The sequence below is a fragment of the Lepidothrix coronata genome, unplaced genomic scaffold (assembly GCF_001604755.1).
Source record: "Lepidothrix coronata isolate B3197 unplaced genomic scaffold, Lepidothrix_coronata-1.0 Scaffold96, whole genome shotgun sequence".
Classification (NCBI taxonomy): Eukaryota; Metazoa; Chordata; class Aves; order Passeriformes; family Pipridae; genus Lepidothrix; species Lepidothrix coronata.
In genome coordinates, this window is record NW_016690276.1 from 2,769,499 (window position 1) to 2,784,198 (window position 14,700).

The 14,700-nt window shown below is 41.7% G+C and overlaps 1 protein-coding gene across 4 annotated transcripts in view; it reads right to left on the bottom strand.

The window, feature by feature from the left end:
• The window catches only part of EMCN (endomucin), a 55,707-nt gene that overhangs the window by 19,560 nt on the left and 21,447 nt on the right, over positions 1-14,700 (bottom strand). For all 4 annotated transcript variants that reach the window (XR_001876054.1, XM_017822269.1, XM_017822267.1 and 1 more), the window contains exons 5-6: positions 9,083-9,205; positions 1,975-2,007 (exon numbers count right to left, since the gene is read on the bottom strand). Coding sequence is in view for 3 of the 4 variants with exons in the window: in XM_017822269.1 (XP_017677758.1) it covers positions 1,975-2,007; positions 9,083-9,205 (156 nt within the window). In the remaining variant the exon portion in view is untranslated. The remainder of the gene's footprint in view (positions 1-1,974; positions 2,008-9,082; positions 9,206-14,700) is intronic.

The window sequence follows — 14,700 nt, forward strand, 5'->3', positions numbered from 1 at the left end:
GGGGAGTGCTCTCGGGAAACGGAGGTTGCTGCAGGGATGGCTAGAAGTCGGTGGTTCGGGGGCTTTTGGGGTTTTTTTTTGTCCACAGACCAGACAGAGCGAGAGCCTGGTTTCAGCCACCTATTTTTCTTTTCCGGAGAGGAAGTTTTCTTTTTCCCCACGGGACACCTCGCGGAGAATGACAGAGAGAGAGAGAGAGACAGACCCATCTCAGAGCAAGGTATTCTGCTTTCAAAGACTGCCCGTGGGAAAAAAGGATTTTTTTCATTGCTGGCTGCGAGCACACCTGACTGCGAGCAGCTTTTGAACTGCCGGGACAGTCCTGTCTTCCTCCCCGCTCCCTGCGGTTGCCGCGGGTTTCTCCCTCCCACCTGGGGAATTGGGACTTTGTTTTTTTTCTTCTGAAAGTTTTTGATTGCACCATTTGTTGCTTATTCAATTTTGTTAATAAAAAGCTGTTTCTTTTCCTTTTCCACACTTCCACCTGAAGTTTCTTAATTTCTAAGTTGTAATCTTCTTAAACTAAGACAGTAACAAACAAGGTTTGTTTGTCCCAGCCATGTAGGGCTCCCTCTTCCTTGCTGCACTGATTTTAAACTCAGGGCCGCTATTAAAAAATGAGTTTTGTGGATTTGCCTCTCCCGCCCATTCTCTCCCCTTCATTTGTCTGGCCATAGACAGAAACCACCATCACTTACTAAGTGTTTGTGTAGTGCCTAAATAATACAGCCACAGCTGAGACCTTTTGATGCTATAGTGTAGGAAACAACCATTGTCCAAGACCTTTATCTCTGTTTCTTTAAAGCAGAAGTTCTCTTTCCCATGGTGCCTGTCTGCTGAGGGGTGATAATGTAAGGATGGAAACTGAGCCATCATCAAGTGACTAAAATAATTCCTATGAATTCTTAATTCCATGTGACTGCTTTAGATTTCCCATGGAAATACTACTGCCCTTTTTGCTATCTTATCTGGTATACTACATGATATGGAGGGCAAGCAGGCAATTATCACAGCAATAAGTTACCCTGGATACTGACTGAAAATGTCAACAGAAACAAATTACACTGAAAAACATGAGTGTGTATCCCTGCATTTGTGCGGGAGATTTGTGCATCTCCTCAGGAGAACAACTGGGGATTGAAATCCACTGGCTATTTTCCTGATTATCTGTCAATTGACCAAGGTGTGAGTAACACAGGAAAGAAAAATCCAATAGCTTGGCATTTTAACTACTTGAGACCATCAATAAGTAATAAAACAGCTAAAAAGAAACATTACTGAATGAAATAGATTCACGAACTAAAAGCTTTAGCTAATTTCTCCATGTCTTTCACTAGATTCTCACAAACTAGCCCATCCTGTCTACTTTCCCTGATCTGGAAGGTATTTTCCATTTATGGAATGATCTGGGATCAGAATAACAATTAATTGGAGAAATACATCCATCATGGTAACAGGAGGGACAAGATTTTGCTGGCAGCAGCAGCAGCAGCAAGAACTGCAGGGACCAGTACAGAAGAGACTGTTTCCTGACAAGCACAGAGAAAGGAAAATAAGACAATACAGGTTCATTAGCACAGGAAACTTGCCTTACTCTGGGACTTGCTGCTTCTAACTACAGGACAAGGAACAAGAGCCACTGACAAGAACAAGCTCCTTGGTAAACACTCTATTTATATCAGCTTCCCCTTGCATCATGCAATACACCAGCCCTGATTTTTTTTTGTGCTCCCACCCTGTTTTCTTTCCAGCATCTGCTAATCCGACATAGTATACTGCTGAAATCACAGCAAAGCTACTCAATGCTACAAGTCGAACACCACTCTTCTGCTTCTCTGTATTATGCTTCAGATTCATTCTTCCTCTAGAGCCTCTTCGTTTCCCGAACATTTCCTTTCCTCAGGCTGTCCCTCTCCCACTCCACACCAGCATTTTCATCAGTGTGCATAGAGCAAACTCTTCTATCACTCTTACTTGTTGATTCCGTTGGAGAGCTCACAGGAAGGCCTGCAATAAAACAGAAGGAATAGGTTATTAGTATAGTTTTAGATGTCCCAAGTCTTCACATCATGCAAACTATCAGACTCTAGCAACATGCTCAGTAACCCCACAACAAATGCTGCCCCAGAATGGACATGCTAACACAGTTCCTAAGCCCAGAAAATCAGAGCTGTTAAAGTCTGCAAACGTCTCATAGATAGGAGCAGAATCAAAAGCCCAGCCTATGCTAGGTTGTTTTTCTGCTCAAGAGAAGAAAATCCTGAATTAATTGATACATTAAAAAAAAAACTCCTCCTGCCAAAACCAAATAAGTGCCTGTGAGTGAATAGCTGACATTTAACTGACAAATAAGTGTTTTAATAAAAGAAAGTCAAATGCCTAATTGAGACACGTCTTCAAGTGTCACAAAACCCTTTAAAAACAAATCTTCATTTATTATCTTGGTGCTTTTGGCTAGCAGACTGCCGAGCAGCAGGAGTAAGAGGCATTGGTAATGAGGAAGAAATTGACCTTGCAGAGCACTGGGCTCAATGCTTACTGGCCCACTACTGTCAGCTTCCTCCAGCCACTTCACAAGTTTTTGGTGCACAATGCTCATTTTCTGTTAGCTTTCTGTTAGCATGCTGCTGCTTTTGTGTGTCTAGACTGTAGCAGGCTTGGAAATAAAGGGCGGCTCTGAATGCCTCCCATTTGTAGCCTAGCCACAAACAACCATCACTCCCATAGCGATTTTTATTACATCACATTAAATCTCTTCAAGTCAAAGGGAGATGAGCACCTAACTCATCTGTGTCTTTGAGAATGTTCACCTGTGTGAACTAGAAGCAAAACCTTTATCTGCTTGTACAAGACAGACTGTGTTTTACCAGGGACAAGCGACTGACACTCTGCCCACATGGTGAGACATTTCACACTGGATTACTGGGGCTACCAGGGGAAAAAATATCTCAGGTGCTATATATCCTCAGCAGCCACTCATTATTTATTTTGAGCTATAAACTACAGAATCATTTAGGCTGGCAAAAACCTCCAAGGTCATTGAGCCCAACCTTTGACCAATCTCCACTTTGTCATCTAGACCATAGCATTAAGTGCCATGCCTAGTCATTCCTCCCACACCTCCAGGGATGGTGACTCCACCACTTCCCTGGGAAGGAGGTGCTCGACAAACCTTTCTATGAAGAAATTCTTCGCAATGTCCAACCTGAACCTCCCCTGGCACAACCTGAGGCTATGTCCTCTTGTCCTATCTCTGGTTGCCTGGGAGAAGAGGCTGACCCCCACCTGGCTATGACTCCTATCGGATAGTTGTAGAGAGCGATAAGGTCTCCCCTGATCTTCCTTTTCTCCAGGCTAAGCAACACCAGGTCCCTCAGCCCCTCCTCGTATGTCTTATTCTCCAGACCCTTCACCAGCTTAGGTGGCTTTCTCTGGACACGTTCCAGCACTTCAATGTCTTTTCTGTAGTGAGTGGCACAAAACTGCACACAGAATTCAAGGTGTGGCCTCACCACTGATGAGTACAGAGTGACAATCACTTCTCCAGTCCTGCTGGACACACTATTTTTGACAAAGGGCAGGATACCACTGGCCTTTTTGGCCACCTGGGCACACTGCAGACTCATGTTTAGCTGCTGTGGACCAGGATCAACTCATAGCATTTGGTCACCTTTCTCTAGGCTAGAGGACATTATAAAAGTCCTCCTAGTTGGATCTGTTCAGAGTTCACTGCTGCCAGTGCATTTGTGGGGAATGGGGTGCATCTGATCCTCTCCTGAGAGCTCCATGGAAGGACATGACCCACCAGCATGTCTTCCATGTCCCAGCTGTGCCAGGCTGGGGGACCACAGAGGGAGGGAGCATCATGGAGACAGCTCTGACTCTAGGCAGGCATTAAGCCTCTCCCCTGAGTGCCCTGGGTTGCAGTGCTCCTTCTCCAAATCAGGGTCTCTAGGGAGTACAAATCTACTCTTATGCCCTCGCTGCACTTTCTGTGCATGGACTAATGATTTGCACAAAGACAGCTCCTACCACCAGAGCTGTAATACACATTATTCTACTGCTGTGAATGTACTCTTTGAAAACTAGAATGCTGCTCTTGTTTTTCTTCCTCTCTACACTCAATTAAAAACATGGATCACTTCAACCACTGGGATGAAAATAACTGCTTTTGCTAATGATTGATGTGACAGAACTTTAACTGCATTTTAATGACAAACATTCATGAAAAGCATGTTTAGGTGGAAAAGCCAAGTACTTAAAGCCAAGTAAGAGCTCTTCTTGAACTTACTAAATATTTGTAATGCTAAGTATCCTGAAGCTATAGTTACCTCACCCTGACTTCCTAGAATGCAGAGGATACTTTTTTCCTAAGCTTTTTGTTATCTCATCAATCCATCTGCCAAAAGCAATGTCACCTTGTTCAGAGAGGATCTTTGTGCTGATTCATTAGGTAATGTTTATACATTACCAACAAGACCAAGGAAAAGCTTTCAGGAAGTTAATAAATCATATGTCAAAGGAGGTTTGGAAAAACATGAAGTACAGAACGCAGCAGGACGCATACCTGGCATTAAGGAAATATCCAAATATGATATGATTGCTTCTTACCAGAATACTACCTTTCCTTCAGCCTATAAGGAGTGGGATCCCATGGAAAAAAATACCATGTGATCACACAGCAGTGGTCAAACAAGCAAACTGTAAGGCTTTGTGTGTGCGTATTCTTGGAGGAGGGCAGAAGACCTTGTCAAGTCTTACAAGTAGGTAACTTCTCTATGAAACTTCAAACCTTTTCCAAGTCTGTGGAGCTTTCCTATGAAAGATCTCCAAGACTACAACGTAGTTATACATTTCCAATTAACTTCACTCTTAGAAACAAGGTGAACTGTCTTGGCTCAAATTAAAACAAATAAATACATAGAAACAGCATGTCAAGCCCAAGACTGATATCCAAGTTCACCTCAAAGACTTAACAGTTTGTTAAAGGTGAATGCCAGTGACATTAGGCTCTGCGTTCAAGAAGGTTTGGGTGACAATGTACCCACTGGCACAAGCAAAAACCACTTTGCTGTCCTCGCCAGACCTTGCCGCTTCAATAAAAAGCAGACAGCAGAAACTACCCCAGGCAGGAAACATAACAGCAGCCCCCTGCCCTCCTTTCCTGAGCCTCTGTTATTTTTTAACAACTGCACATATGCACGCATCTACACACAGTAGAACTACAAGCATCTTTCCCGAAGATATCTCACCCAGTTCTACTAGATCATGAAAAATTAAAATCATGAAAGATTAAAATCTCATGCCTTTCTCTCTTCCTGTCTCCAGTATGCAAGCAAGGTGCTAGTTCATCCTCTGTTCAGAGATTGCTCAGTCCTGTCACACAAACCAATCTGTGCTTATTGGAGTGATTAAACAGGTGCTTCCAGTTTGCATTTGTTAAATAACCATCCAGTGCCCTTTTTGGTGAGAGCTCTCATGCTGGTGTTCTACAGAAAGAGGATAGAAGGAAAAGCAGCATTTCACTCACTAACATAGTTACTGTAGTTGCTATATCTGCCTGTCCAGAACTTACCACATCCTTTGGTGCTCCAAGTTAGGTGCTCTGCATAAATAATCTGGGAAGATTTCCAGATTCATAATGAAAATGAGGTGTGCAACACTGGCTGTGCTGGGTTCCTTGTTGTGCAGTAAGGAGGGCAAGGATAAAAAATTTGGCATGTGACCATGGTTTGATTTGAAATTACCTGTCTGAGTCAGTTCAGTGCTAGTGAGAAGCTTGACAGATGGAGAAAGAGACCAATAACTAAATTCTTCCCGCTCTGCTCTCCAACAACTGCTACCTAAGCAACTTGGATACCCTGCAGTGTGCTACTTCTGTTTTTTGGAGTGCAGCCACATGCAACTGTGTTCACTGGCAAAACAAACGAATAAATATGGCTGATTACTCAGAGGGGATACCACAATATAAATCAAAGCAAAATTAAAAACTTGAAAAAACCCTTCTTGCCCTGACCATACTATAGATTTGTAATAGTGTTAACTGAGACTTTTCTGTGTTTTCCATCTCCCAGAAACTTCTATTTTTGTGTCTCTCTCTCTGTGAAGGAGCTGAAGATACGGTGGGTAATTTTTGCCTAATATCACTATCCTGAGTTCCTACACAGTTTGTGTACAGAAAGAGTCAAACCCTCCTAGTCTTACTCATAAAAATTTTTCTTAGGGAGATGCCTCCTGTGAATCAAGTGAGTAGGATTTATAATTGGAGGAGTGCAATAAAGATATCAATAGATGTAGCAGGTTGATTCATCTGACAGTTTATTATAAAAGATCATTTAATTTTACCACCCTGCTGGGTGAATTTAAGATCACACTGCTTTATGGATTTTTTTTTGTTGTTTAGATCACAGAATGAAAAGCCACAATACTTGCTGTTTCTCAGGTGTATTTAGACTCTGACTGATCCATTAATCTCCAATTTTTCATTAATTAAACAAAAGGAGAAAATTAAATATTAGCAAGCAATCCTCCATGGAAGTGAAGAATGAGTAGGAGGTATATCATATATGACTGCCAAATTTGGAGAAGTGTGTGTGTCAATGGCACACATGCAGGTTGCTCTCTTTGCTAAAAACAGTCCTTATTGCCTTCTCTAGCCTGGGTGAACACTATGCAACCTCTCCTTTGTGGCTGCTGGTTTCAATCTTCTTTAATACAGCAATACTGTTCTCTGATGTTTCTCCAAATTCTTCCCTAGGCTCCCCCACTCATTTCAGGCACTCTCTAGCTCTCTGTAGCACTCCTCCCACACCCTGATCTTTTGATATGGTTGATTGGAAATTTCTCTGCAAAATATGCTTTCTTCTTTTTCTGCATCAAGAAAGGAAATTTTCACCAAAATGGCATTTTTTTTTAAAAATGGAAAATGGTCTCAGAACTAAATGTATTTAGCCAGCTGAATTATTTTGTCTGATCATACCAAATAGAAACATTCTGTTGTGGATAAATTTCACATTAATTTGTCTTCCCCTGAGCTCCCTCGCAGAGACTGTGGCTCAGGTACCTTCAGCTTGCAATCCCCTATGGGCTGCAGCCCCAGCACCTTTGCACATACCAGCCTCTGCTCTGGTGAACGGAAGGTATCCAGCCCCTGTATAAGTCCCTGAATACAAAATTTCAAAGACCTAGGAATACATAATCTGATGGCAGTGAGAGAGTCAGCATTTCTTCTAGTCTCAGCACAGAATGAAACAACTGGCTTCACACTTGCATTGCTTTAAAGTTATTAGGGTGCAGCATATGGCTTTTCTTGGCCCTGAGCAATTGCACATAGGAGAAAAAATCTATTTAGGAGGGATGAAAACATTTTTTCTTAAAGACTTTAATGTATACAGAGAATAAGGGAGCAAGGATAGTTCTAAGGTGTAACCAATTGGGATAAGGTATGTAACACTTCAGGGTGAGTAAGGGAATTTCTTGGATATATGAGCTGCAAGAAAGAAGCAAGGAGCTGGTGCTGTGAGGAGACAGGAAAGGTGACAGTGTGGAAATCCTGGTGTGGGAGGAAGTGATTTCAAAGTGGCAGTTTTATGGGCACCCAGAGTACTGGCTATGCCAAGCACTTAGGCTGACTCCCCTTGGATAGGTAGGTCCTTTCTGTCTCAGCCAGGCAATTATAGTTCTGGCATCTTGGGTAGTCTCTGAGCTCAAGAAGATTTATTGGTTTTACTGCAAAGTGAGCTGCGTAAGATGATGACTTTTGCAAAGGAAGTTTTTTACAACCAAGGAAGGTTGTAAAACTTTCTTGACAAATTCTACATGTAAAATATAATTGCACAAACAATGCATTAGATAATTCAATACACATGATCCATAGTCACATATGTATTACAATTTAATTTTAATCTGGAGAATTTACCTGTGTGAGAGACTGTTGAATCAAAACAGTTATAATTTACTGTTTTATTGCAGTATAACAATGGTGAGGTTTCTATAACATGCACATATCTGCTAAAAGACACAAAATCTAACAGGATAGTCAAGAAACTACAGGTCACAGTATATGCGTTATGGGCAATGGGCTTATTGAAATAATTGCAAAGGATCCTCTCTAAATCAGTGGCCTTGGGTTAAAAATGAAAAATTCCCAACTTCCTTAAAATGTTTATTATAATATCTTTTTGCATACTTCTGGGCATTTCTGTGCATACTGAGCATATGATATTGCTCCATTTTATATCCAAACCTATCCTTTACGAGGAAAAATCACAGTACACATGCATGCTTATCTCTCACAAACACAATCCAGAGTTGTAAAAGGGGTCTTGTATCCCTTGGGGAATGTTAAACATTAATAATAATGAGGATATGCAAACAATGACAGTGTCCTTGTTGGATTTACGCACATGTAGCTGAGAGTAAGTACTGAATGAAACGGAGGCTCAAGAAACCTTAAGAAAACCTGAATAAGTGGTTTTTCAAAATATGTGAAAGTTAAGCCAGCTAGAAGCAAAACAAATGATCACTCATATGACCTGACATCTGCATTCACCACAGTGTTTCTTAGTAGGTGCATGTACCAAAACACACCCAGAAAAACAATAAAACTAGAATGGAATTGGGAATAATTAATATATTTTTGACTTTGCATGTGACCATGTTGTACTTTGAACAACATCATTTAATTGGTAATATGCATTAACTTGCTGTCCAGATTTATTAACAATTGTAAAAATTATAGCTGTTTTCTCTTTCGCCTCCTCTGCTTTGCAGAGAGAGAATTTATCTTGATGACCTCCTCTGACAGTCAATGTTACACAATGACCACATACGGCATATATAAAGATTACTACTATCACTTGTAATTTATATCCTCCTGTAATGACACTGAGTATCTCAACTGAATGTTTTGAAGTTCACCCATCACTCGACACAACTTCATGGCTAGATGACATGGACACAGTGTACCCTGCATGAATAAGGAGACGTGGTCCTCATTCCAGAACTATGAACATCAAATGAAGATTCAAAATTATTTGCATCATTTGTATAGAAGAAGAGAGTGTACATTTTCAAGGATTACCTGAGGTTCCAGAAGCAGAAGTGTTTATTTCTGGAGAGACTGTAGAAGAATAAGATGATCCCTTAGTAGATGAATCTTCCGAACTCCCATTTTGTGGCAACTCTGTTGCACTTGCTTGTGTAGCTGGAAATGAGACAGATGTTCAGGTAAAATACACTTGTCTTAGGCTCTGGACCATCCCTCAGACAAATGCTCCTACCATCATAGAAGATACTTAAGATCAGAAAACACTACAGCTTCTGGTAACTGCTTGTCAAGCAATGAACCATCCCTATGGAGTTGCTACTACTGGCATAGTTGAGGCATCTTTAAAGCACATCCTAGCAACAGAAACAGCCTCACATCTGTGCCAGAAGTCATCTCAGAGCTCTGACTTGGAAGCCCAAGATAGCTAGTCAGTCTTGCACCAAGAGCAACATGAGCAGAAGACAGAAGCTCAACTTATTGCCCTTTGTATGTTCTTAATTTGAAAATAGATAAATAAATAAATAAATAAATCAAGCTTCAGCCACAACTGTCACATAATGTGATATTGTATAAAATTTTAGGGATTGTAATTAAGTACGGAGTTAATTATTTAATTCTCAGCTGTTAAGGCCTAGGAAATAATATATCCCTGAAAATTAATATATGAAAAAGTCGAGTGTCTTATTTCCGCTCTCACTCAGCCAATAGAAGATCAAGACCATCTGTGTCAGAAGATTTGCAGCCTACGGTGAGTCCAAGACAATGGTGCAGGGCACTGCCTGCGCCCAGAGAATTGAAGGTCGCCAAATGACTACAAGAAATAATTTAAGCTGTTCCAGCACTGCTGATAATTCCTACGTATACACTCCAACCTCAGCATAACAACAAGCAAGACAGTCCCTACTGAATAATACACAGGGTGTCCAAGAGTAACCTTATACTTCCTTTGATATAAATCAGAGATGCGACTGAGCCGTAAGCTGTTTTCAGTGCCCCTTCATATGAATTTCAAACACTGGAATTAAAATGACTTTAAGACATGTTTTAGTCAGAGAGTAGCATCACACACATGCAATGTGTAAATCTTGAGGAATGCTTCATCACACGCTTTATTCAGAAACTCTGATTTCCAGTTTGGGCCCTCAAAGAACCCTTTGTTTGGGGAAAAAAACCTCTGACAAGCTTCTTATTTGACCATTACACACCTTCAACTCGGCCTTTCTCTTCCCCTCTTGCTTATTAAGTGCAATACCTTGGAAAGACAAGCTTCAAAAATCAGTGAGCTAAGAAAGAGTGAGCTGAAGGTGCAAGAGTCAGGGGATTCATATAACTTTGGAAACCGAGAGAAGCTAGGCAGCCAGAGGTGGTATCTTTCAAGGCTGAGGCATGGAAATTATGCAAAACAAGCTTAAGCCCAAAACTTTCACTGGGATTCTAGTAACAAGAAGCATAACTTCACATCAGCTCCCTTCAGAAACCTCAGCATTGTACCCCTTCAATATGCAAGCATGACCTGCAGTAGAGCTGAGTGTAAAAAGCCCCTCTAACTCATTTTTCACTATAGTATAATGCAAGGATCTGAAAACTGTAATAATTTCTGCATTCTTGTCATAGAAGCCTTGAACGAATCTTTTAGAGCAAACTTTTTCCACTTCCGAGTCTTACTGTGGTTGCTTCAAACTCAAATTTTATATGTTGAATTTTAATCTGAGATCAATTTTAAAAAAAGCAAAACACTCAGAGTATCTCCCTCTCCCTTTAAGATGCACAGGCTTGTAACTGTAAGAGCAACCATCTTGTGGCACCCTTGTCATAAGTTACTAAAAGCTTGCATGGGAGAATGAAAAGTAGGTAAGAACAACAGTAAGCCTTCATGTGCAGAGACATTCGAACATAAATACGTTTTGTGAACAACAAAGCAAAACAATCAGGTGTGTGGGAGAGATGAGGAGGGAGGCAGTCAGTTGCCCTGTAACCCTATAGAGGACTGTTTTCCCATGAGGATCACTCGTTCCAGGCATCCTATCAGTCCTGGCAGCAGTCCAGCCCCGGGGTGCTCCTCTTATGTTTGGGAGCCGCAAGAACAGATTGTTCTCAGGAACATGGGCTGTGCGCTAATGTCGTGGTTTAAGCCTTGGCAGGGGGTCGGGAGGGGAGGGGTGACAGCATTTCTACTTTATTTCCTTTAATTCAGCCTGGGTGAGATTCTTCCAGTGACTCAGGTAACACCAGATATGACTCACACCTTTACCTAGGGCTTGGCATGAAGCTTGTTGCATTTATTTCATCAGACTGCAGAACAGGCTCAGTGCTCCCGGTGTCAAAGGGTGAAGTAGATGTGCTACAGTGCAAAAATCCGTGTGCCAGTTTTCACTTTCCCAAGATGAAAAATGCAATCTGCTGGGTAAGGTTCCCTTAATTCCACTGTACCGGTGTAAGATGAAATCCTAGCAACCCAATTCTCTGCTGACTTGTGGCTTTGAAGCAGCTTTTAAGCAGCATCCAAGCCTTACGCCTAATACACAGCCCAGGCTCTACCACCAACACATTTAGCAGATCAGACAGCTTCTGCACCAAAAGCCTGTGGGAACAGAAGCGTCCATATCCAGCCACTGCTCACGCACGCACCAACAGCACCGACAGCACAGTCCGCCTGCTAGAAATCTGCCTTTTTGGTAAATCCTGTAACTCATATCTGTGCAAGGTTTAATTTGATCTCAACTGCAGGAGACAGCGCAAGCCCTCACTGCGGTGCCCGTGCTCCGCGCGGGAACAGGCGGGGGACTCTGTGCGGGCGCGCCGTGACTCAGTTCTGTCATCCCCACTGACACATCGCTGCAGTAATTCATCACGCTTCAGCTCAGCCAGCTGCAGCAAAGATTCCTGCCTGCTGCCAGGGGGAGGCCTGGGCTCGCAGAAAAGCAGCACAGCGCAGAAGGGCGGCTGCTGCTGCTGCTGCAAAAGCGCTTGCCTCATGGGTTAATGGGTTTGTTGTCAACAGCTGATTATGAATAAAAACGGTAAAGCAGTAAAGACTGTAAAATAGCTGTCCAAATGAGGATGATTGCTGCAGCAGCAGAACTCTCTGGTGGAGATGCAGCTCTCCCTGCTGATATTTTGATAAAATAAACGACAGTGTGTTAACACATATTTGGCAAAGGGATAATCAACAACAGGGAACCTGAAGCTGCTTGACAAAGCTGCTGTTTGAGCTTCAGATATTTCCTTACTCTTTGTGCTCTGAAAACCCTTCATTTTCTTTAACCAGTTGAAATTCAACACATATTCTCTCTTGATCTTAGCATGATTTTCTACTTAACCTACGTATAATCCACACATATTTTGGCATTTCCCCACAGTACTTTAAATTTTCTTTACAGCAAGCTGTTACCTAACTAATTTTGACATTGTAATATGCTTGAAGTAAGCTACAAATACTCTATGCACTGCAAAGAATATAGACATCTGTATGCGTGTTAAAACGTTAAGTGACCAATAAATGAATCAAGGAAACACAGGACAAAAGGAACAGCACCCAAACCATGTTAAAATGCCATCATGAGGGTTTTGTTAGATGAAGACTAAAACTTCTCCCTTGAGCTCATATTTTTAGTGTAAACACACAGGCCTTGCCCCTGTAATCAGTAGCCTGAAAAGCCATTTGAATTAATGAATACATTCATGAAAGTTTTGAAAAATCCAATTGTAGCAAAACCAATTACATTTTTACCCATTTAGAGGAATGAAAATTGGCTAGGGAGGTAACCAAGCAGATCTCAGTTTTAGTGTTTACACCCATAGTTGATTGCATCTGCTGTTTGCAGCTTTATGTTTTCTGGTAAGAAAAAGCCCCAAATATATAAAAATACATATTTTAAAACTTCTTTCTGCCTAACATATCTCAGCAGCCAACTATACTTGGCGTTTACCTGTAGCGTGTGGTAACAACCTGAGGAAAACTGAGCAATATATGTTAGTATAACCCTCTTCTGGTAGTGTTACCAAAGTAAAGCTTCCTTTTTAATTACCAGTAGTTCGATAAAGAGAGAAAAAGGATCTCCTCCACTCTTTCCTTTCCTCACTTTTAAATATTTAATATCTAATTGCACCGTGATGTATCATCATCCCGGAGAGTGGCATGAGATAACTCAGAAACACAACAGTCAAAAATCCACTCTTGCTAGTAACTTAATAACTTGAGCACTGACCTTGCATAAGATGCTTGCTCCATATCCAAGGGAGGAAGAATAGAAACTTTTGTTGCATTTCATTTCGTGTTCTCTTTGATAACTTCAAGTGTCCCAGGATATGAAATCCTGATTGCAGATGCAACTTTCTGTGGTGTGACACCACATAAATTCTTGGGTTTGGGCCTGAACTGCACAAGTGAGGTCATTCTGGCAAAATGTGAAATCTTGGATTTGACACCTTATACTGATAAATAAAAAGGCTAAGGAGACCAATCTACTGTTGGCTTCCATTATAATAAACCAGGCAGGAGGGCTAAGAAGGATAGACTGTACTTATGGCCTGCAGAGGAAAAGAACACTGAAAAAAAAAGACAAAGGCTTTTGCATGATTTCACAGTGTATGGAGCACTGGGGACTTTTCCTGAATCTATAATAAAAGGTGACAGCAGCCACAGAAATTGCAGCAGAGACAGGAAGCCCTGTCACATCTTTGCTGTGTGAATGTGGTCATTTGCTGAAGCTTTTAGCCTGGATTGAAGCAGAGAAAGTGATGACTTTCATTACAAAACAACAGAGGTGCCTGCTTTTTATTAAAAATCAGGTGTAGTAAAAGTAAATTTTGAACTGCCATAAAGGCACCACCAATTTCTGGCTCAGTCTCATACAGTCAGTGCAGAAAGGGGGAGAATTGAGTGACAGTGAAAAAGAAAAAGACAGAGTAGCCAACTTTCATCTCCTGTCCATTTTGAGAGCAGAAATCTTGCTGTGCCCATGCTTGTTTCAGGGAGCACAGCTCCCTCCTCCCTGTGCTGTTGCTGGGGGTGCCGGCAGGGGCCGGGAGGATGCAGTGAAGCCAGGGGCATCTCGCTGTGCCAGTGTGTGGGCAGGAAACAGAGACATGCCTGTAGCCAGCAGCCACACAGTGGCTGGGGGGTCTGTGGGTTTTCTGCAAGGCTGGCCACATATCTGCACAGCCCTGGTGCTATGCCCTGTTCCAAAACTAAAACCTTGTGCCCCATCCACTCCTTTGCGCTGAAGCCAAGGCTATGACCTTCTTGAAACGTAGACCAGAATTTTATCTTAAAAAAACCACTAAAATTGGTTTTCACATACACGTATTTCCAAACACTACTGTAACATTAAAAGAATATATTAAGTTCTTTAATGCTGGGCAGTTGCCAGTGTCCTGGACACACTGTCCCAGTTTTCCTTTATACAAAGGCAGTTGAGAGGCAGATAAGCCCTGCTTTTAGGTTAATTTATTAACCATTTTTTTATCACAAGATTTGGGGGATTTTTTTTAGCTTAAATGAGGAGTTTTAAAAACAAATCACAATGCAAGCAACTAGGGACTGAACTCTAGTTACTGGGAAAAGAATACAAGAGGAATGGAAAGTAAGCACGTTGGTGAAAGCTTCTTGCTTGGAACCCATCATATCTCCAGTGCCATTGTACCCCCAG